The sequence below is a fragment of the Sander vitreus genome, unplaced genomic scaffold (assembly GCF_031162955.1).
Source record: "Sander vitreus isolate 19-12246 unplaced genomic scaffold, sanVit1 ctg393_0, whole genome shotgun sequence".
Taxonomy (NCBI): Eukaryota; Metazoa; Chordata; class Actinopteri; order Perciformes; family Percidae; genus Sander; species Sander vitreus.
Window position 1 is genome coordinate 1 of NW_027595518.1, and position 23,454 is coordinate 23,454.

At 39.8% G+C, this 23,454-nt stretch overlaps 1 protein-coding gene and 1 long non-coding RNA gene across 3 annotated transcripts; both read right to left on the bottom strand.

Moving 5' to 3' along the window:
* Window positions 1–2,750: 2,750 nt before the first annotated feature.
* On the bottom strand, window positions 2,751–6,415 carry LOC144513963 (uncharacterized). 2 transcript variants are annotated; one of them, XR_013501216.1, is made up of 3 exons: window positions 5,530–6,415; window positions 5,027–5,179; window positions 2,751–3,907 (listed from the first exon to the last, which is right to left on the bottom strand). It is a non-coding gene; the product is annotated as an uncharacterized LOC144513963 (long non-coding RNA). The 2 variants fall into 2 exon arrangements; XR_013501217.1 differs by having other exon boundaries at window positions 5,452–6,415.
* Window positions 6,416–9,468: 3,053 nt separating this feature from the next.
* trdc (T-cell receptor delta constant) lies at window positions 9,469–18,587 on the bottom strand. Its single transcript, XM_078245154.1, has 5 exons — window positions 18,329–18,587; window positions 18,009–18,155; window positions 12,067–12,348; window positions 11,039–11,065; window positions 9,469–10,945 (listed from the first exon to the last, which is right to left on the bottom strand). Exons 2-5 carry the CDS (start codon window positions 18,037–18,039, stop codon window positions 10,836–10,838), a joined length of 450 nt encoding a protein of 149 aa, XP_078101280.1. The 5' UTR covers window positions 18,040–18,155; window positions 18,329–18,587; the 3' UTR covers window positions 9,469–10,835.
* Between the last annotated feature and the right edge of the window lie 4,867 nt (window positions 18,588–23,454).

Consider the following 23,454-nt stretch of genomic DNA (forward strand, 5'->3'; position numbering starts at 1 on the left):
AGAGACAACCTCGACCAAACTACATGCAGAAAAACATTGTTTTAACATGTAACTGAATGATTACATTCAGACACAAAACAAAGCTTGTAGCTTGAATAATTTCCATCACTGTCAGCAGTTGTTAACTTCTCTTTTTCATCTGCTAATCTTATTTTGTAAATATTCAGTCAAACTCTGTAAAGTTTGTTGTTAATGTCGCTCTGATATAAATACATATTATGATGATTTATATTCTACTCACAGGGTTCAATGTCTAGTCTGGTTCCTTTTCCAAAGATCATCTTATATCCAGTATTCACACAACATGAAGCATCATAACATAAACTCAGCTCAACCAAACTCCATTTACAAATCAGTCATGTTTTTGTTGCCGTTTGTTTTGGCACTTTTCTTTGTCACTTTTTTTGTCTACTTTTTTTCGTCACTTTTTTTAGTCATTTTATTTGTCCCTGTTCCGTTCAATGTTTAGTCTGGTTCCTCTTCCAAAGATCATGTTGTATTTGACATCAAACTCTCTGAATCTTTATAAACTCCATTCAGAAACACATCATTTTAACTTTTTAAAACTTCAGTCTGACTGAAAAAATCTGTAAATGTCTAAAGTTTCCTGATTTCAAAGATGCTTTAGTTGATACGCTGATGTATATCTGCTTTATATATACTTTTATAATCATATCTAAAACTTCTGATTTATGTGTGACACAACAAAATGTAAAGTTAGTTTTTAAAGATGATTCATATAAATAATGTTAATGATGTAAATCAGTTACTCACAGGGTTCAATAGTTAGTCTGGTTCCTCTTCCAAAGATTATCTTATTCACACTTCCAGTTGCAGTCACACAACATGAAGCATCGTAACACAAACTCAGAAACAAACTCAACCAAACTACATGCAGAAAAATGTCGCTTTTTAAACGTTTTTTGTCGCTTTTTGTCGTTTTTATTGGCACATTTTTGTAGGTTTCTATGGCTTTTATTGTCGTTATTTTTGTCGTTTTTGTCGCTTGAATCATTTCCATCACTGTCAGCATGTTTTTATTACTCTTTTCTTATCTTCTACTCTGGTTTTATAAATATTCAGTCGAACTGAACTCTGTAAAGTTTGTTGTTAAAAATGTTTCTTATAAATATATATTTATACTCACAGGGTTCAATATTTAGTCTGGTTCAACTAAATGTTTCCCTGGTCTCTAGATATTGATTGTTTGGATTTGACATTTTGGTTGCTTTTTAGTCTTTTTTTGGTCGTATATTTGTCTTTTTTGTGGCTTTTTTGTCCCTTTTTTTGAAGTTTTTGTCGCTTACAATACTTTCTCAGTTGATATGATTTGGGATTTCTAAGCGGTGTCTTCATGTTTGAATGTACTTAATGTAAGATCTTTGGCTACCGTATATATTATTATATTTATGTATTATATAATCTGAATCAGTTACTCACAGGGTTCAATGTTTAGTCTGGTTCCTCTTCCAAAGATCATCTTATTATTTCCTCCAGAAGTCACACAACATGAAGCATCGTGACACAAACTCAGAGACAAACTCAACCAAACTTCATTTAAGAAAACATTGTTTTAACATGTAACTGAATGATTACATTCAGACACAAAACAAAGCTTGTAGCTTGAATAATTTCCATCACTGTCAGCAGTTGTTAACTTCTCTTTTTTATCTGCTACTCTTATTTTGTAAATATTCAGTCAAACTCCGTAAAGTTTGTTGTTAATGTCGCTCTGATATAAATACATATTATGATGATTTATATTCTACTCACAGGGTTCAATATTTAGTCTGGTTCCTTTTCCAAAGATCATCTTGCTTCCAGTATTCACACAACATGAAGCATCGTGACACAAACTCACTCAACCAAACTCCAGTTACAAATCATTCATGTTTTTTTGCCGTTTGTTTTGGACTTTCTTGTCACTTTTTGTCTATTTTTCGTCACTTTTTTAGTCGTTTATTTCCGTTCCGTTCAATGTTTAGTCTGGTTCCTCTTCCAAAGATCATGTTGTATTGACACAAACTCTCTGAACCAAACTCCATTCAGAAACACATCATTTTAACTTTTAAAACTTCTGTCTGACTGAAATCTTAAATGTCTAAAGTTTCCTGATTTCAAATCTTTAGCTTGATACGCTGATTATTCTGCTTTTTATCTTTTTAATCTTCTATTCTGATTTTGTGTGAACAACAAAAGTAAAGTTAGTTTTTAAAGATGTTCCATATAAATAATGTTTGTATATATTTCTACTCACAGGGTTCAATGTTTAGTCTGGTTCCTCTTCCAAAGATTATCTTATTATTTCCTCCTCCAGAAGTCACACAACATGAAGTATCGTAACATAAACTCAGAGACAAACTCAACCAAACTACATGCAGAAAAATGTCGCTTTTTAAACGTTTTTTGTCGCTTTTTTGTCGTTTTTATTGGCGCATTTTTGTAGGTTTCTTTGGCTTTTATTGTCATTATTTTTGTCGGTTTTGTCGCTTGAATCATTTCCATCACTGTCAGCATTTTTTTATTTCTCTTTTCTTATCTGCTACTCTGGTTTTATAAATATTCAGTCGAACTGAACTCTGTAAAGTTTGTTGTTAAAAATGTTTCTTATAAATATATATTTATACTCACAGGGTTCAATATTTAGTCTGGTTCAACTAAATGTTTCCCTGGTCTCTAGATATTGATTGTTTGGATTTGACATTTTGGTTGCTTTTTAGTCTTTTTTTGGTCATATATTTGTCTTTTTTATCTTTTTTGTCCCTTTTTTGAAGTTTTTGTCGCTTTCAATACTTTCTCAGTTGATATGATTTGGGATTTCTAAGCGGTGTCTTCATGTTTGAATGTACTTAATGTACGTACGTATATATATTATTATATTTATGTATTATATCATCTAAATCAGTTACTTACATGGTTCAACGTTTAGTCTGGTTCCTCTTCCAAAGATTATCTTTTGATTTCCAGTTCCAGTCACACAACATGAAGCATCGTAAAAAATAAACTCTCTGAACCAAACTCCATTCAGAAAAACATCGTTTTAACATTTAACTGAATGATTAAGTTCAGACACAAAACAAAGCTGAGTTAATGTTTCAACTAAATGTTTCCCTGGTCTCTAGATATTGATTGTTTGGATTTGACGTTTTGGTCACTTTTTAGTCTTTTTTTGGTCGTATATTTGTCTTTTTTTGGTCGTATATTTGTCTTTTTTGTCACTTGTTTTGTTGTCCAAACAACAACCCATTTTGTGTTTTTTTTGTCACTTTTATTATCACTTTTTTATTAAATTCTTTTTGTTTCTTCTACGTGTTAAATCCAGAAAATATCTTTCCAGATTCAGTCACTTTGGTTCAAAACAAGTTACCTGATAAGAGATGTTTTAGATAAAGTTTAAATAAAGTTTGAAACATGTTCCCGTCTTACCGGAGTCGACTCTGAGCTGAGTTCCTCTCCCGAAAATCATCTTCTCTCCAGTTCCTCTCACACACCGACTCACAGCTGACACAAAACCTCACGCACAACACCGCTTATAAAACGCTTATAAACGAGACTTTTTTCAGACTTTGTGTCACTTTCTTCTATATTTTAGCTGCTTTGTTTGATGTTTTTAACGCTTTTTAAAATAAACGGTGTATTTTTGACGTCTATGAGACTTTCTTCGACGTCTTTGTTTCTTTCTTTTAAGTTTTTGTCACTTTTTTCTGTAGTTTTTGTTAATTTCTTCAAAGTTTTTGAGTGTTTGTAAATGTTAAAACATAAAAAGATTAATCTTACCAGATTCAACCGTAAGTTTGGTTCCTCTGCCGAAATAAAGTCGGTTTCCTCCCTGAGTGGTCACACAGTAACTCTCTCTGGGACAAAAACTTCTGCTCTCACTCTGATTCTCTCTCAACGCTTTCTGGTTCTTTAAGAAGAGGAACGTTAAAATGAATAAAACGCATGATTATAAACGGTTATAGATGATTATAAACGGGTTATAGATGATTATAAACAGGTTATAGATGATTATAAACAGGTTATAGATGATTATAAACGGGTTATAGATTATTATAAACAGGTTATAGATGATTATAAACAGGTTATAGATGATTATGAACAGGTTATAGATGATTATAAACGGGTTATAGATGATTATGAACAGGTTATAGATTATTATAAACGGGTTATAGATGATTATAAACAGGTTATAGATGATTATAAACGGGTTATAGATGATTATAAACAGGTTGTAGATGACTATAAACAGGTTATAGATGATTATAAACGGGTTATAGATGATTATAAACAGGTTATAGATGATTATAAACGGGTTATAGATTATTATAAACAGGTTATAGATGATTATAAACGGGTTATAGATGATTATAAACAGGTTATAGATGATTAAAAACGGGTTATAGATGATTATAAACGGGTTATAGATGATTATAAACAGGTTATAGATGATTATAAACGGGTTATAGATGATTATGAACAGGTTATAGATGATTATAAATGGGTTATCGATGATTATAAATGGGTTATAGATGATTATGAACAGGTTATAGATGATTATAAACAGGTTATAGATGATTATAAACAGGTTATAGATGATTATAAACAGGTTATAGATGCCAGATTTAGCCAAAAGGCTTTTAAATATCTGCTGTGTAGTTTTTGTTTTGTTTTGTCTCAACTTAAATATTTATCCTCTTGTTTATCTGTGACGTTTGTTTGTAACAGCTCTTATAAATATGAATGTTATTGTGTTTATATCTTCGCACAGAAAGCAGCTTTGATCTCATAGCAAGAAAGACTGAATTAAAACAAGAGTTCAAAGTGTCAAAGTTTTTTTGTCACTTTTTTTGACTTGTTTTTTACGTCATTTCTTTGTGACGGGTGTTTGAAACAGCTCTACACTTATAAATATTGTTTAATGTGTTTATATCTTCACTCAGAAAGCAGCTTTGATCGTGTAGCTAAGACTAGAAATGTAAAAACTGTCCTCTGGTTTTGTTTCCACTCGCCAGAGACAGAAACTCACCAAGGGTCCGTTTCAGGCTCCACTTCCTGTAAAGTCCACATCCCAAAAACCAGAAGCATCACGCAGAGTCCATGATCTTCAGCAGGCGTCCAAAACAAACGCTCCTCGGCATCCCATAATCCATTTCAGGCTGCTCCGCTCGGACGCTTCGGCCTAAAACATTAACAGATTTAAAAAAATAAACGTTCAAAACGGTCGTGTGACACAGAACCAGAGCAACGTGCTGCTTGGCACGGTTAGTTTTTTTCCGCTGTTTTTGTATTTGTTTATTTTAACCGAAATTTGTCTCGATTTTTTTGTGTTTTTTTTTGGGTTTACTCGTTTGGACTGCCGGCGCCGGAGCGTTTGCCTCCACTGCTGACCAGCCATGAACAGAACTACAAGTTAATGGAGTTATTAATCAATCTATTGAACCGTGAAGATACCAGCTGGTTGGTTTGGATCTTTAATGATTCTCCGAGCCTTTTCTTTTTGCGGCACTGCACTAGAGAGACAGATTGTACCTGTTGGTTCAGGACTCCTCGTCTTCGTCGTCTCTCTGAGATTAAAACTCCAGCAGTGAAACATTTATAGTTTCTGTAACCGGCAGGAAGGAAAGAGCACAACTGATGTGACCTGTTTCTTCACCTGCGGCCTAAAAACATTCAGTCTGACAGGATATACTCCAACTCCTGCATCAATCAATCAGACTTCTAGACTGGGTAAACCCAGCCCGACCTGCCGGGGGTTTGATTTCTCCCTGCAGCTAGGCTGGAAACCTGTACGATTATCTATCCTGCTTCCGTTACAATTTTGCGGGGACCAATCACAAACTGGCTTATCCACCTGGTGCGCTATTGGTGGGTTTAAAACAATGACGATAGAGAAGCGACCAAGCAGCTTCTTGTTTACATTCAACATGGCGACCCCCAAAGCACAGCAACCCGTTGATGCCGCTGTCGCTGCTACGTCACCCAGATTGTTGCTCTGATTGGTTGAAGGACTATCCAATTGCGTACAGAGTCATTTGAACTATGCCCATTGATCCCGCCTCTTGAGCAGTAGAAAATGGTCTTGGTCTGCTGATAGCCAGACTATCAGACTTTCTTATTGCTTTTACATTTTTTTTGGGACATTTTTGTTACTTAAAAAAGAAATTATTTGATGTTTGACACTTTAAATTTTTGGGCATTTGTGTCGCTTTCTTTAAAGTTTTGTTCCTTTGTTTGACATTTTTGTTGCTTAAAAAAAAAAATAACTTACCTTGTTTTACTTTTTTTTTTTAGACGTTTCTAGCTTTCCTTAAAATGTAGTGGCTTTTTTAAATTTGAGTTGGGGTTTTTTCGGCTTTTTTGTCTTACTTGTTTGTTCATGTTTTTGTTACCCTTTCTAAGAGTGTGTTGAAAACAATCTTACAGAAAGTCCCAGAGAGCATCAGACTGATAAAGTCTCTCTGGTCCACCAGATGGCAGCGTCTCTCTGAACTCCAACCAGCTTCCATCACTGAAAGAGACACAAAGACACATTTATTTATCAATCCACATGGTACGGGGGGGGTCAGGGTCTGTTGTTGTTGTTATTGTTGTTGTTAGTGTGGTCTTTAAACTTGTGAACTGTGTGTGTGTGTGTGTGTGTGTGTGTGTGTGTGTGTGTGTGTGTGTGTGTGTGTGTGTGTGTGTGTGTGTGTGTGTGTGTGTGTGTGTGTGTGTGGGTGGGTGTTTGCGTCTGTGTTTGTGTGTGTGTGTGCTTGTGTGTGCTTGTGTGTGTGTGTGTGTGCTTGTGTGTGTGTGTGTGTGTGTGTGTGTGTGTGTGTGTGTGTGTGTGTGTGTGTGTGTATGTGTGTGTGTGTGGGTGTTTGCGTCTGTGTGTGTGTGTGTGTGTGTGTGTGTGTGTGTGTGGGTGTGTGTGTGTGTGTGTGTGTGTGTGAGTCTGTGTGTCTCTGTGTCTGTATGTCTGTGTCTGTGTGTGTGTCTCTGTGTGTGTGTGTGTGTGTGTGTGTGTGTGTGTGTGTGTGTGTGTGTGACACACACACACACACACATATAGAGACGCACAAACATTAGACCCATTTAAAAAAAAAAAAATTCCTTAAACAAACCAGGGCCGAGCCTTTCTGTTCTCTGAAACAACTGAACTTCACGTGGATAATATACAGGTTTTATGTTAATGTTTGATTGAAACCCAAGTTGAACAACTATCATTAAATGATTGAATGTGTCCCATTTACAACTCCAGCAGTGAACAAACTGTCAGTCTGTTGATATGAAACCGAGCTGCTCTCAGTTCCTGTCTGATCTTTATCTGCAGTTTCAGGTTTCTGTTGAAATGTGGTTTCAACTGATGAAACCGCTGCTCTGAAAACCAACAGACACACTGAGACAGAAACACACAGGTTGACAGACACAAACAGAGAGGACTGATTAGGAAATTAAAGTTGATCTGTCCGTAAACAGACAGATAAACATTTAACAGAACAAATCAGCGAGGTATCTGGGAGATAAATCAGTGTGTCATCTGCGTAGAGAGTATGCAGAGTCTGCGTAATGATGATGCAACATCATGTTGACTTAGGGTCCTATTTTAACGATCTAAGCTCACGGCGTGAAGCGCCTGGTACAGGTGTGTTTAGGGCGTGTCCAAATCCACTTTTGCTAGTTTTGACGGCGAAAAAAGTGTTCGTGCGCCAGGCGCATGGTTCTAAAGGGTTGTACTTAGTGTCTTCATTAATCAGAGGTGTGTTTTGGGCGTAACATGCAATAAACTAATCAGAGATCATCTCCCATTCCCTTTAAAAGCCAGGCGCGTTTGGACCTTGGAGCATTGCTGTTAAGATGAGGATTTGCACCATAATATTTGTAGTTGTAATCTTCTGCATGTGTGTGTGCTGCTGTGCGTCCCTGTGTGTGTAACAAGCATAGTGTGCACGTGCTGTGCATGAGCCTAGGAGCATTTTACTAATGCTCTGTTAAAATAACAATGAAATGCTGCGTTATTGACTTTAGACCAGGTTTTTGTTGGTCAATGGTGCCATCACTTCCCACTGCCTCAAGATAGCAATACGCCCAGAATGCACCTGAACACACCTCCCTGTAAGACCAGCACGCCCAGAATGCACCTGAACACACCTCCCTGTAAGACCAGCACGCCCAGAATGCACCTGAACACACCTCCCTGTAAGACCAGCACGCCCAGAATGCAGCTGAACACACCTCCCTGTAAGACCAGCACGCCCAGAATGCACCTGAACACACCTCCCTGTAAGACCAGCACGCCCATGGGCGCACAGATGGACGCAGGTGCATTTGCTATTTAAACGACGTAGGCGCTGGATGGGAAATTGACAACTGCATCGGTCTTAAACTAGCAAAGATACTTGTATCGGGCTTTGCACTGAGCTGGGTGCAAGATAGGGCCCAACAGACAGCGTGCAGGAGCCCTTAACGTCACAAGGTGAAGCATATAAAGGCCCTTTTAGTTCCAGCGTCACAATTACGTCACAATGTTAGCTGCAGGCAAAACAACAGGAAAACTGGAGAGGGCCGATACAAACCAGCACAGAGTCGCCTACATAAGGAGCTTAAAATGTCAAGTCAATGTTTTATCGCATACCTGCTGCCACTGCAAGACAAAAACTACTATGATAGCTATTAAACGAAATAAAATGAGCGGACTGGACAGAAACGATCGCGCACTTTTCATATCAGGCAATTTATACGCTGTCAGTTTTTCTTTAGTATGAACTATGAACCAAGGGGGTAACTTCGGGTTCAACATTATTGGTTCGATTGGTTGAGCTCTCCAACTATCTAGGGAGGTCCCGGGACATGTCTGCATGGATTGAGAAAAGCAACAAAAACCCCAAAATTGTCAAAAAAAACCTTGAGAAAGGCAACAAAAACTTCAGAAAGGCGAGAAAGACGTCTCAGGTAGATGTGAACTGGAGGTAATCCTGTCACATCGTTTGTCTATTGAGTAAGCCTGTTGGTCGGCAGATCTGTTTCCATCCGTTAAAGTTAACAACAATCGCGGTCCCGGCTTACGTATTCAGATAAACTTGCTAAAGTCGTGATAAAGTCGTGAACTTGCTATCAACAAATCTCGCTATGTAGCGTTACTGAAGCGGTCAAGGAAATCGTTATGCCTCTACCTAAGCTCCGCCCCCAAAAAACATCACAACATTTGCTAACTAAAAAGGGGTCTATAAAGAAAGTAAGAATGGTCCACGAATTGATCCCAGAGGTACTCCATGTGTTATCGAGGCTAACCCACTGCTGAAGTGTGTTTATAAAGACGCTATCATCTACTGTATGAAAAGCTGCTCTCAAATCTGTGTCGACAGACAGGAAATATCTGAATCATTCAACAAACCAGATGTTTACAACCGAACAAGACTCCACAGAAACTTGCTGGTTTGTCATCCTGCTCACAAACAGAAAAGAAGAAAAGATTGTGCAGAAACCATCCAGAATTAAAGCTTTTATTAGGAATAAACAGGCAAATTTCAAGCTGGAAACTAGGCATAAAAGCACAAAATTAGCTGCATCATGCTGAAGTCAATCAATCAGGTGACACAATGTACAGAAACATTCAAGATACATTAACACAAATATTGTTATTACAGGACAAAACAAGAGAAAATGCTCAAATGCTGGAGAAAAGCACCCTAAACCCACTTACAACCTAACCCAATTTCTAAAACAAATACGAGTGTGAAAATCATCAAACAACTTATAAAAGACATACAAACAGTGAAAACAAATCTCAAACAAGTCTATCAAAATGTGCAGAAATACAGTTTTTTTTGGATGAATCATGACTAAGGCCAGATGCATATTTTCAACGAAATAAAAGGTAACACATCTTCACCCCAAGCAGAATAACAGTCCACTAAATTCTGCAGATCTTCATTTTGGATTGTACCGCTGACAACTGTAGAAAACTAATCCGTTTGGGCCTGTTGATCACTGATGACAACAGTGAGAAACCATAAAGGTCCTTGCAAACTGTGTCCGAAATTTTCGGACCATAAAAAATAAATACGACCTCACATGTCAATCACGTTTACGCATTGTATCCGAAAGTCTCATCTGCCGTAAAAAGGGTGATCTGCGTTTTTTCGCATCTGTAGCAAACATTTTGAGATGTATGATGATGACAAGGTGTAGGTATAAGCCAATCCAGAAATGCAACACAGAAAGATGCTTGGAGAGTGCAACGTATCATGTTATAACTCAGAAAGTCTACAGGTGACAGGTCAGATGGGAGTATCCAGGAGGAGCATGATGATGAGGAGGAGAATGGAAGAGGGGAATATAAATATATATATATATATATATATATATATATATATATATATATATATATAAGAAAAAGGAGACGGTTTAATGATGGAGAGAGAGAGCGAGGGCAGTGCAACTCCTTCTGGCAAAATGCAAGAAGACACATCCTGACTATGCAAGAAGACACAACCTGGCTATGCAAGAAGACACAACCTGGCTACGCAAGAAGACACATCCTGGCAACGCAAGAAGACACAACCTGGCTATGCAAGAAGACACAACCTGGCAACGCAAGAAGACACAACCTGGCTACGCAAGAAAACACACCCTGGCTACGCAAGAAGACACAACCTGGCAACGCAAGAAGACACAACCTGGCAACGCAAGAAGACACAACCTAGTCAAATCAATATGCATCGAACTCAGTGTGCAAGGTTTCTGTGCGTGAAGAATTTTTAGGATGGCAGAAACAAAAGAACACAAAACGAAAATTTCAGACTCAGTGTGCAAGGACCTTAACGGTTGTATATCCAACATGACGGTCGCTGGTGTCAGAAGAGCAGGGCTCTGATGGTAAGGATGGTGTTAAAGGCCAGAGTTTTGGTGAACACCACTCTCACTCCGTTCATCATCAACAGGTAGAAGTTCAGCCTGGCTTTCTCTGTTCAGAGAGAAAAACAACATGTTGAGTCTGGAAGTTTGAACACATTTCACTCTGAATCTGTGACTTTTGCTCAGGCGTTTGGGAACTCACCTGGATGGAAGTTAGCACACATGTCGACTGGTTGGTAGAAACAGAAAACACATCAGAGACAGAGTCATGAATACTTTAAAACATCATCTGAAAAAAGGTGTCAAACACTGTCAAATGTAAAGGGTAACTACCTTTTTTTCAACCTCTATGTTTCCTGTGTGTTTGTGTCTAAGTGACTGATGGAACAACAGTCTTTGACATTGGTCCAGTATTAAGCGAGATGGAGAAACAAGCTACACTGTAAGCTAATAGGACAACTGTGCAGCTCGTTTTGCAGCTGACAGACTCAGATTATTATTCTAAGTGTCTGACAACATTATGGAAAGGATTTCTAAGGAGGTCGACCTCTCTGTTAAAGAGTAAGATCCTTTTTTTAAACATAAAAACATTGGCAAAATTGTGCTCGCTAAACCCACCAGATTCCATGTAAATAATCAGTTATTTTAGCATCGTAAAACACACTTCATTCACAGTCCACAGAAACTAAATAAAACTACGAAAAGCCGTTTTGGGTCGTCTTTCCACTTTTCCAACCATCACATCTCTAGTTTTGGTTGAAATACACACATAGTTTACTGATTTATATGTGAAAATATGTTGGCTCTTTACACGCTAAAAGTACTGTTTTTTTAAATGGAGTCTGGTGGGCTTAGCGCTACTGACTTCAGAGCTGTTTCTGGTTAAACAGAAAGGTCTCAAAGAGGTTTTAAAGGTCTATCTCTGTAGGGATCCTTTCATAATGTTGTCAGACACTTAGAGTAATAATCTGAATCCGAAAACTACTTTTCCTAATTTATGAATGCTTTTGTCGTGTGTGTTGTCTCTTGTGTTACTGGCAGCTTTAAACTGTGTTTAACTGACAGATTGAAATGTCAGACATACATACAGCTGAGTTTGTGCTGAAACAAAGATATCATGCATGTGGACAGTTAGAACGCGGCAGAAAAGAGACAGAAATGAACGCACAGAAACCTGGACTTTAAAGGGTTAATAATCTAATTATTATTTTAGATTTGGAGTCTTCTTACGGTTGTCGTTGTTCTCCAACGTGCCGTGCATCTCGCAGGAGTAGATGCTTCGGTTGGTGAATCCGGCGAAGACGTAGTTTCGGTTTTGTGTCTGGGACAGAGGGGCGCCGCTGGGGTTTATAGTGACCGGACCGTCCTTCTGGTTCAGAACCATATCGCCGTCCTTCAGATGGAAATCAGTCGCCAGACAGACCTCCGGACCCAGCGAGTCCGGGGACGTCCTGTCGTTGCCGTCGGGCTGCAGAGGATTCAGGATGAACAGGTTCGGATCCAAGCGGGGACCTGCACGGGAACACACAACAGGGGGTTAGGGTCTGCAGTATATGTGTGTGTGTGTGTGTGTGTGTGTGTGTGTGTGTGTGTGTGTGTGTGTGTGTGTGTGTGTGTGTGTGTGTGTGTGTGTGTGTGTGTGTCTGTCTGTCTGTCTGTCAGTCTGTGTGTGTGTGTGTGTGTGTGTGTGTGTGTGTGTGTGTGTGTGTGTGTGTGTGTGTGTGTGTGTGTGTGTGTGTGAGTGAGTGTCAGTCTGTCTGTCTGTCAGTGTGTGTGTGTGTGTGTGTTTGTCTGTCTGTCTGTCTGTCAGTCTGTGTGTGTGTGTGTGTGTGTGTGTGTGTGTGTGTGTGTGTGTGTGTGTGTGTGTCGTGTGTGTGTGTGTGTGTGTGTGTGTGTGTGTGTGTGTGTGTGTGTGTGTGTGTGTGTGTGTAGTGTGTGTGTGTGTGTGTGTGTGTGTGTCTGTCTGTCAGTCTGTGTGTGTGTGTGTGTGTGTGTGTCTGTCTCTGTGTGTGTGTGTGTGTGTGTGTGTGTGTGTGTCTGTCTGTGTGTCTGTGTGTGTGTGTGTGTGTGTGTCGTCGTGCTGTCGTGTGTGTGTGTGTGTGTGTGTGTGTGTGTGTCTGTGTGTGTGTGTGTGTGTGTGTGTGTGTGTGTGTGTGTGTGTGTGTGTGTGTGTCTGTCTGTCAGTCTGTGTGTGTGTGTGTGTGTGTGTGTGTGTGTGTGTGTCTGTCTCGTGTGTGTGTGTGTGTGTGTGTGTGTGTGTGTGTGTGTGTGTGTGTGTCTGTCTGTGTGTGTGTGTGTGTGTGTGTGTGTGTGTGTGTGTGTGTGTCGTGTGTGTGTGTGTCTGTCTCTGTGTGTGTCTGTCTCTGTGTGTGTGTGTGTGTGTGTGTGTGTGTGTGTGTGTGTGTGTGTGTGTGTGTGTGTGTGTGTGTGTGTGTCTGTCTCTGTGTGTGTGTGTGTGTGTGTGTGTGTGTGTGTGTGTGTGTGTGTGTGTGTGTGTGTGTGTGTGTGTGTGTGTGTGTGTGTATGTGTGTGTGTGAAACAGGATGATCTTCATCCATATTTTTATAACTGTGTAAAAGTAAATCGTGGTGACTCAAAATTAATTTTAAAAATATACTATTTGTTCACTACGTTAGTTTTACCTTTCAGTGGAGAAACAAGCTACAATGTAAGTTAACAGGACAATTGTCCAGCTTGTATTTACCTTCACTAAAGTGCTCGTTTCTGCCGCTGACAGATTCAGATTATTATTCTAAGTGTCTGACAACATTATGAAAGGATCCCTACAGAGATAGACCTTTTAGTTAAAGAGGAAGATCCTTTTAGTTTAACATGAAACAGCCCCAAAATCACCATCACCAAACCCACCAGACTCCATGTAAATAATCAGGACTTTTAGCGTGTATAGAGCCAGCATATCTCCACCAGACTCCATGTAAATAATCAGGACTTTTAGCGTGTATAGAGCCAGCATATCTCCACCAGACTCCATGTAAATAATCAGGACTTTTAGCGTGTATAGAGCCAGCATATCTCCACCAGACTCCATGTAAATAATCAGGACTTTTAGCGTGTATAGAGCCAGTATATCTCCACCAGACTCCATGTAAATAATCAGGACTTTTAGCGTGTATAGAGCCAGCATATTTCCACCAGACTCCATGTAAATAATCAGGACTTTTAGCGTGTATAGAGCCAGCATATCTCCACCAGACTCCATGTAAATAATCAGGACTTTTAGCGTGTATAGAGCCAGCATATTTCCACCAGACTCCATGTAAATAATCAGGACTTTTAGCATCGTAAAACACACTTCATTCAAAGTGGACAGAAACTAAATAAAACTATCAAAAGCCATTTTGGGTCGTCTTTCCTCTTTACCAACCATCACAACTCTAGTTTTGGTTGAAATAAACACATAGTTTACCGATTTACATGTGGAAACATGCTGGCTCTATACACGCTAAAAGTCCTGATTATTTACATGGAGTCTGGTGGAGATATGCTGGCTCTATACACGCTAAAAGTACTGATTATTTACATGGAGTCTGGTGGGTTTAGCACTAACGACTTCAGAGCTGTTTCAGGTTAAACAGAAAGGTCTCAAAGAGGTTTTAAAGGTCTATATCTGTAGAGATCCTTTCATAATGTTGTCAGACACTGAGAATAATAATCTGAATAGTTCTGAATAGTATCTTCTAATAGATAACTTCTCCAAAGACAACACGTCTGAGTACTTTCTGACAGATTCCATAAATCATTCACACAATATTTGATGTTTTAGGGTTAAGAGCCGTTTAACTCTGTATCTGGGATCCTTTTTAAGTTGTTCTCCGTTTTCATTCAAACACGTTAAGTTGCGTCTCATTATTATAATCATAAACTGTGTGAGTTATACTTTGTTCAGGCTGTTTAAACATCATGTAAGACCTGACAGATTGTATATTATATAACTATATATTTAGCCCTCCTGTCGTCTTCCCGTCGACCTGCAACTTTGGGTTTTTCTGGGTCGACATTTCTACATTTTGTTGTTCTTTTTCTACACTTTTCTCCACATTTTTGTCGCTTTTATTCCCATTTTTATGTCACTTTTTTGGCATTTTTTAATTAAGTTTTTGTCCATTTTTTAACAAGTTTTTTGTCACTTTTTCCCGATGTTTTTGTCACCTTTGGCGATTTTTTAGATGTTTTTTATGTTTCTTTTGGTCACTTTTTTCAGCGTTTGAAGAAAAATAAAATAACAATTGTCGATGTTTTTCTGTGTTTTTGTAGCTTTTTCCAACATTTGTCACTTTGGGTTTTTCTGGGTCGACATTTCTACATTTTGTTGTTCTTTTTCTACACTTTTCTCCACGTTTTTGTCGCTTTTATTTCATTTTTTTGTCACTTTTTGGGCGTTTTTTTAATTGTTTTTTTCACTTTTTTTAAACAAGTATTTGTCACCTTTGGCGATGTTATTGATGGTTTTTTTGTCACGTTTTTTCCAATTTTTTTGGCGTTTTTTTTATTATGTTTTTGTCCATTTTTTAACAAGTTTTTTGTCACTTTTTCCCGATATTTTTTTCCTCACTTTTTTTAACAAGTTTATGTCACCTTTGGCGATGTTTTAGATGTTTTTGATGTTTTTTTTGGTCACTTTTTTCAGCGTTTGAAGAAAAATAAAAATAATGTTTTTCTGTGTTTTTGTAACTTTTTCCAACATTTGTCACTTTGGGTTTTTCTGGGTCGACATTTCTACATTTTGTTGTTCTTTTTCTACACTTTTCTCCACGTTTTTGTCGCTTTTATTTCATTTTTTTGTCACTTTTTGGGCGTTTTTTTAATTGTTTTTTTCACTTTTTTTAAACAAGTTTTTGTCACCTTTGGCGATGTTATTGATGGTTTTTTTGTCCGTTTTTTCCAATTTTTTTGGCGTTTTTTTTATTATGTTTTTGTCCATTTTTTAACAAGTTTTTTGTCACTTTTTCCCGATATTTTTTTCCTCACTTTTTTTAACAAGTTTATGTCACTTTTGGCGATGTTATTGATGGTTTTTTTGTCACTTTTTCCATTTGTTTTGGTCACTTTTTTCAGCGTTTGAAGAAAAAAACCTACTTAAAACTGCTAAAAAAACATGATTTCAGGACTGCGGCTCCAATAAATGTTAGTTTTAGACTTTCTGTTTTCTCTTTCATGGGTTTGAACTGAAATAGTTTGAAGTTCTTTTTGTTTTTATAGAAAACTATTTCAGCTACAACAAATCAACGTCTTGGTTTTCTGGGTCAAAAATGAAAACTATTCGTCGTCTTTTTTGACACTTTTGTGGCTTTTCCCGAAGTTTTTTTTGTCACTTTTTTTTCCTATTTTTTTGTCACCTTTCTCGATGTTTTTGTTGATTATTTTTGCACTTTTAATAGTTTTTTCCCCAACATTTGTGTCACTTTTTTTCAATACTATTTCATTTATTTTTTTCAAATGCTACAAAAGTAATGAAAGTAGTGAGCTGATCATTTATTTTACTTCTAAAGAGTGTTGTATCCGCGTTATTTAGGCTATTTATTTGACCATTTAGTTGAAATAAACCCCAAATTTCGGACTTTTTGAAAACAACAGGAGGGTTAACTGTAAGATTTGATTAAAATGACATTTTCAGCCTTCTTCAAAATCAACAATCCAAACAAATGAACTGTTTCCAAAGTGTGTTATCATTATTATTTACATATATACTGTAGCAGAAGCTAAGCTGAGGACCTACAGTCAAATGGTGCAGCGTTCTGGATTATTTCAGACTTTGAATTGACCGAAAACATTATTTCAGATATTCTCAGACTTTCCCAGGACGTCCTGTGTCAATATACATCTTTAATTTCTTGTAAACTCTACATTTTGTGTCTGTGATTTCATCCCAGGTCTTTAGAGATTCACCGTCGTCTTGTCGTCCCACAACTTCACGTCAAAATGTAAAATTAAAACCGTAAGACACGTTTAGTTTTTTCTTCTTTGAGTTTTTGGTACTTTTTTCGAAGTTTTTGTCGCTTTTCTCGATGTTCTCTATCACTTTTTATGATGTCTTTGTCGATTTTTTGACATTTTTAAAGCTTTTTTCTGACATTTTTGCCCATTTTTTCCAATCTTTTATCTATTTTCTTTGTTACATCCCTAAAACTTCAACGTTGACGTACGTCTTACTTTACAACATAACTTCCACATCACCTGCCACTTCACTTACAATTAAACCTGACTTTAAACTTCTAGTTCTACGTTTTTGTTGCTATTTTTTAGACATTGTCGCTGCTTTTTTTGACGTTTTTGTCGCCATTTCTAACCCGTTAACGATGCATCGTTACACCCTTGTAATAAATGTGGATATTAAGGTTTTAATGATTTATAATGTTGTATAACATCTGTCCAACTCGAGGCCCCTGGCAGGTTTTTAATCTTTTCTTCCTGCGTTTCTGTAGCTTTTTCTACATGTTAGTTTTAGACTTTCTGTTTTCTCTTTCATGGGTTTGAACTGAAATAGTTTTTAGTTCTTTTGTTTTTATAGAAAACTATTTCAGCTGAATTTCTGCTACAACAAACCAGCTGTAAGATTTGATTTAACGTTGACGTAACTTCCACATCACGCTGCCACTTCACTTACAATTAAACCTGACTTTAAACTTCTAGCTTCTACGTTTTTGTCGCTTTTTTTAGACATTGTTGCTGCATTTTTTTGACGTTTTTCTCGCTCTTTCTCAGCCATTTCTAGCCCCAATTTTTGGCCGATTTTCTGACTTTGAGACTCCTAAATCCCCCCAGAAGAAGCAGAGTTTTAATATTCGGACTGCGAGTCAACAGCTGTTAAAGATGTAATCTTTGTCTTTTGTTTTTGCTGAAGTCTATCATGACTACGGAACGTTTGGCTGACTTTTGAAGGGCTTTAAGTCGACAGAAATGCGACAAAAGACGGAAAAAAAGAGACGAAAGTGTCGGAGAAAGCAGTAATCCAGTCAGAGATATTTGACTTTTCACAATAAAAGCATGTTAATAAACTCTACACATCTGGCCGCTGGATATGTTGCGCTTACTGAAGCTGAGTTTCCCCCCCCCCCTGCTTTAAAACATAAAAACTCAAATCCAGAAGTAAACCCAGCCTGTTAATGTATTTAATCCTCAACGTTAACAAGTAGAAAAGAGAGTTTTCTTACCATTTGGAGTGACTTTGAGACTGATCGGCATCCCGAACACTAATCCATCACAGTGATACAGCCTCGTACAAAAACCCCAGAGCTGTCAATCAGCCTCGGACAACATCCAAAATGTTAAAAATCAAACTTCCATCGACACACGCGGAGCTGCAAAACCCAGACACACAAACACACACAGTTACAGAGCAGTACAGTTGTGTTTGTACGTGTTAAATGTGAGAATGCTGAACATGTCAGCAGCCGAGCAGAGGCATAGGTTGAGTAAAGAAGAGCAGATAGGAGTGTTTTTAGGAAGAAATAAGCAGGAGATGAGGTATTACCTGCAACACACAGTGTGTTTGGATGTCTTTTGGCTGGTTCTGGATGTTCCCTGGCTGTAGGCAGAGAGTTTAAAGCAGACTGGAGGTTTTTGTTCAGCTCTGTGTGGATTTTCAGTCAGTGTGCGAAACCAGCCCAACACGGTGAAAAACCCTCATACAAAAACCCCCAACCCACTCTCAGGCAGGAAACAGCCGGGAGGCCGAACTATTCGGGCAAAAAAATGCTCTTAGAACCAAGAATCTGATCCATTTATCACACTTTAAGTCCCAGTATTTGTATCCCTCCTATTAAGTGCATTTGTGTTGTATTGTAACTGTATTTAAAGGACAAATTCGAAATGAACCTAGGGGTTAATAAGACGTACCGAGTCAATATGTTTTCATGCTAATGGGATGTCTATAATTAGCTTATGATGCTAGCAGTCGGGCATGAATAAAGTAAAAAGAAATCCCTATTTCTACACCACTAACAATGCTCCAAATATCACCACACGTCCACGGTAGCATAATGAGGGTCCCTAAATGTAAACCAACGCATTGACAACTTTGTAAGTGTACAGACAGTTTATTAAAAAGATAGATTATGAAGACAGTAGCTTTCACGTATACAAGCAGGCGCCATCTTGGGGAAACAGTGACGAGCAGTGAACGAATGCCGTGCTACGTGAGCTGAACTGAACTCACGTTGCAAGGCGTTCGTTGTTCGACTGGCTTGAGCCCAAAAAAGGGTCTAAAATCGTTGACTGTATTACTGCTTTCTCTGACACTTTTGACGCTTTTTTGTCGACATAAAGCCCTTAAAAAGATCCTTAGTCATCACAGAGTTTAGCAAATCAAGCAAGACAAAGATACCATTTTTAAAGCAGCGACCTGTTTCACAGCCTGAATATTAAATCTGCTAGATTCGGCTTTGAGTTTCGGTTAATTGCAGTTAGAAAAACAGTTTCCTGGGTTTTTGGGGTTTGGCGCACAACTAGATGAAACTTATTGTAAACCTAACAACATAAGGACGGATTAAAAACCTGCCAGGGGCCTCGAGTTGGACAGATGTTATACAACATTATAAAGCATTAAAACCTTAATATCCACATTTATTACAAGGGTGTAACGATGCATCGTTAACGGGTTAGAAATGGCTGAGAAAGAGCGACAAAAACGTCAAAAAAAGCAGCAAAAATGTCTAAAAAAAGCGACAAAAACTTTCATTATAAGTGAAGTTGCAACAGCAACAACAGGAAATGCTCTTTCAACTTCGGCGTTGTCAAGCACGGTTGTTTCCACAAAGAAACTAAACGTGTGATTCTACGACTGTAAGCATCGTTTATGATTCAAGCTGGAATATGCCGCCTAAAGGCCCTGACACACCAACCAGACGGCAGAAAAGGCAGTCGGACTGATCAGTCTCCCCGAGTTGGTTCAAAAAGTGCCTCAGAACACGTTGAAGAGACGCCGACATGCGTCATGTTCTTCAGTCTGTGGCCCAACAGGTACATACTGTAAGTTCTCCAACTAACGTTAGTCTAAAGCCCTGTTCTCACGGGACTAGTACTACCTGGTGACCTCTGGTCATCTGTAATAGTTACGGAGGTTGTCTGTGATCTTAATCCGGTGTGAATCGGCCATGTCTGTGGTTTGTGAAGTAAACATCCCCCCGCAAATGAGCTACGGTGTTCCCCCGAACACAGAGGTCCTGGGATAATATTAGCCCCGCCCGCTGCAGAGAGCCAACAGGATTGAAACTGTCAGCGACTTTAGAGTGAAAAAACGTTCCAGCGTACGTTGATGTTAAGATGTCTACAGGTTGGCAGGACAGTCTGAAATGTTTTGCACGGTCTTTCGCTGTACGTTTTGTGGGTAAATGTGAGATGTTTGAGTCTCGTCTTCATATCAGAAACAAGGAAATGAATTTAGTGGCGTGCGTGTGTTACGTGACGTCATCCCGTTCTCACTCCCGCTTGGTCATTGGCTCTCAGAGGTTAATCTGTGTTTTAGGCCCCCCAACGTCTCCTTCTAGGCAGCGCTGCCTGGAAGGCACTAGGATTAGGCAATGGTTATGGTTACTGTACGTACACACCGCCGCCGACTTGAGCTTCTAAGTTACAGGAAGTCATTCATTTTCAATGGAAGCTTCTCTCAGCTGCAAGAAGCTGCAAATCCACCGGCGTCGCGTTTTGGGCGTTTCGAGCGACCAGAGCGTCAAACAGAAGTACTTTATGGTAATGAGCTATGACGCCATTCAACACCAGCAACCAATCAGAACATAGACGTCCTTCGCGCTGGCTGATTCCAGAGAAACATACGATGTAAACTGTCGTTCCTACCAAAACATTAGTTCAGAGAAAAAGGAGGAGGAGCTCATCATGGCCGTTGCTGGGCTCCCCATCATTGATGATATCTGCGTACAGGGACCAGTTAACGTTACCTGCAGGTCACATGGTCTCTAAACAGTCCGCTCACGGTGAAGTCCTGCACGCATCAACAGCTGGCGGCTGCTCGCTCTGCCTGCACGCTGCTGCAGTTCAGTGGCTAACGAGCGAGCTAACTGCTAACAGACAGCGCTGCAACCAACAACCAATACATATTCTGTCATTATATATGTAATTTATAAAAGGTTTCTAGTGTCAACGTATTGGCCAGCAGTGGCTGCTTGTGCTTTGTCTTCCATCGTGTGTTGAACATGATTGAACATTGAATGCTGCCACGTCAGAGCGGCCAAAGCTTCCCCGTACTTTTTGACAAGCGTCCTGGACAGGGCGGCCAGAGCTTCTTTTGCAGCTCAAGTCGGCCGCGGTGTGTACGTACAGTTAGGGTTAGGGTGCCTTGAAGTCAACGGTCGCAGCACTGCCTGGAAGGAGACGTTAGGGGCTTAAAACACCATCGAGCCTCTCAGAGTCATATACTGATACAAAGTCTGGCACGTAGGACTGCTGGGATTGGTTGAAGTTGCGTGAAAATCCTGGAGAGACTGATAAATAGATACCAAACGCCGACCCATGTGTGGTGTGGCGGCCTCGCCCTGGCCGTCGTCCTCCACCTCCGGGTACCCAACTCTCGGGGTACAGATATGTCCGTAACTTCAAGTAAAAACAGGCTTCGCCTATCCCGTGCAAATACGCCACACAAAACTCAGATGTAGCGGGGGGGGTTCTGTCTGAAGAACTGTCTGTCTGTCTGTCTTGACAGTTGCACGGGATTAGGATCTTCTGAGCACCTTGTGGACAGACAGACAGATAGTTGTTCAGACAGTCTGTCTGTCTGCCTGTCTGTCTTGACAGTTGCACGGGATTAGGATCTTCTGAGCACCTTGTGGACAGACAGACAGATAGTTGTTCAGACAGTCTGTCTGTCTGCCTGCCTGTCTGTCGGTCTGTCAACGAGGTCCTCAGAAAATCCCGTGCGAATAGGGCTAAAGTCGTCTTCTCAATGCTTTTTTTACAATGTTTTTGTTCTTTTTCTGACATTTTTTCACCGTCTGTTCTATCGGCCTGACTGCTAGTTTGGGTAATTTGCTCAGTACTAGACCAACTTCAAAGATTGATGATCCCATCCGTCACGCAGGGCCTTTTCACACCTGAGAGTCCGGACCCAGGTTCATGTTTTTGTTGCATTGTACAGGCTGCATTTGATCCGTTACGTTTTGGTGTCACACTGCAGTGATGCAAGGCCACTTAAGAACTCTGTCGTCATTACATACGATACTTTGGTTCGTAGACGGGCTTCCCCCGTCCTCTCGTATCTTTTGCTCTCCCCGTGCTACCGAGGATCTTTTTGTTTTGTTGCGTTGTTGAGAAGCGAGACACGGGAACTTGACTTTGGGTTTGAGGAGCAGCAGTATTTATTCAGAAACCAACTGAAACCTACAGACATACTGCTGATGTATTCGCTGCTCTGAGCACCTTCCAACCCGTTCTCACTCCGAACTCGTAAAATACGGACGTTTGGGCGGTGGCTGTCAGCGTCAGATAGTGTGTAGGACGCACCGGGGAGAGCAGCAGCTACACAGCGCTTGAAGATGACGTAGCACTAAGTAGCGAGTAGTATGAAAGCCCGAAAACCACGTAGAGAGGTTAGTTGGGGGGGAGGATGGGTCAAACACAGGACTTTTGTCATGTCACGTTTCCTAAACCCAACCGTCCCGTTCTTCTTTACCTAAACCCAACCGTCCCGTTCTTCTTTACCTAATCCCAACCGTCCCGTTCTTCTTTACCTAAACCCAACTGTCCCTGTTCTTCTTTACCTAAACCCAACCGTCCCGTTCTTCTTTACTCTAAACCCAACCGTCCCGTTCTTCTTTATCTAAACCCAACCGTCCCCGTTCTTCTTTTCCTAAACCCAACCGTCCCGTTCTTCTTCATCTAAACCCAACCGTCCCGTTCGTCTTTTCCTAAACCCAACCGTCCCGTTCTTCTTTACCTAAACCCAACCGTCCCGTTCTTCTTTACCTAAACCCAACCGTCCCGTTCTTCTTTACCTAAACCCAACCGTCCCGTTCTTCTTTACCTAAACCCAACCGTCCCGTTCTTCTTTACCTAAACCCAACCGTCCCGTTCTTCTTTACCTAAACCCAACCGTCCCGTTCTTCTTTACCTAAACCAAACCGTCCCGTTCTTCTTTACCTAAACCCAACCGTCCCGTTGTTCTTTAGCTAAACCCAACCGTCCCGTTCTTCTTTATCTAAACCCAACCGTCCCGTTCTTCTTTACCTAAACCCAACCGTCCCGTTCTTCTTTACCTAAACCCAACTGTCCGTTCTTCTTTACCTAAACCCAACTGTCCGTTCTTCTTTACCTAAACCCAACTGTCCCCTTCTTCTTTACCTAAACCCAACTGTCCCGTTCTTCTTTACCTAAACCCAACCGTCCCGTTCTTCTTTACCTAAACCCAACCGTCCCGTTCTTCTTTACCTAAACCCAACCGTCCCGTTCTTCTTTACCTAAACCCAACCGTCCCGTTCTTCTTTACCTAAACCCAACCGTCCCGTTCTTCTTTACCTAAACCCAACCGTCCCGTTCTTCTTTACCTAAACCCAACCGTCCCGTTCTTCTTTACCTAAACCCAACCGTCCCGTTCTTCTTTACCTAAACCCAACTGTCCCGTTCTTCTTTACCTAAACCCAACCGTCCCGT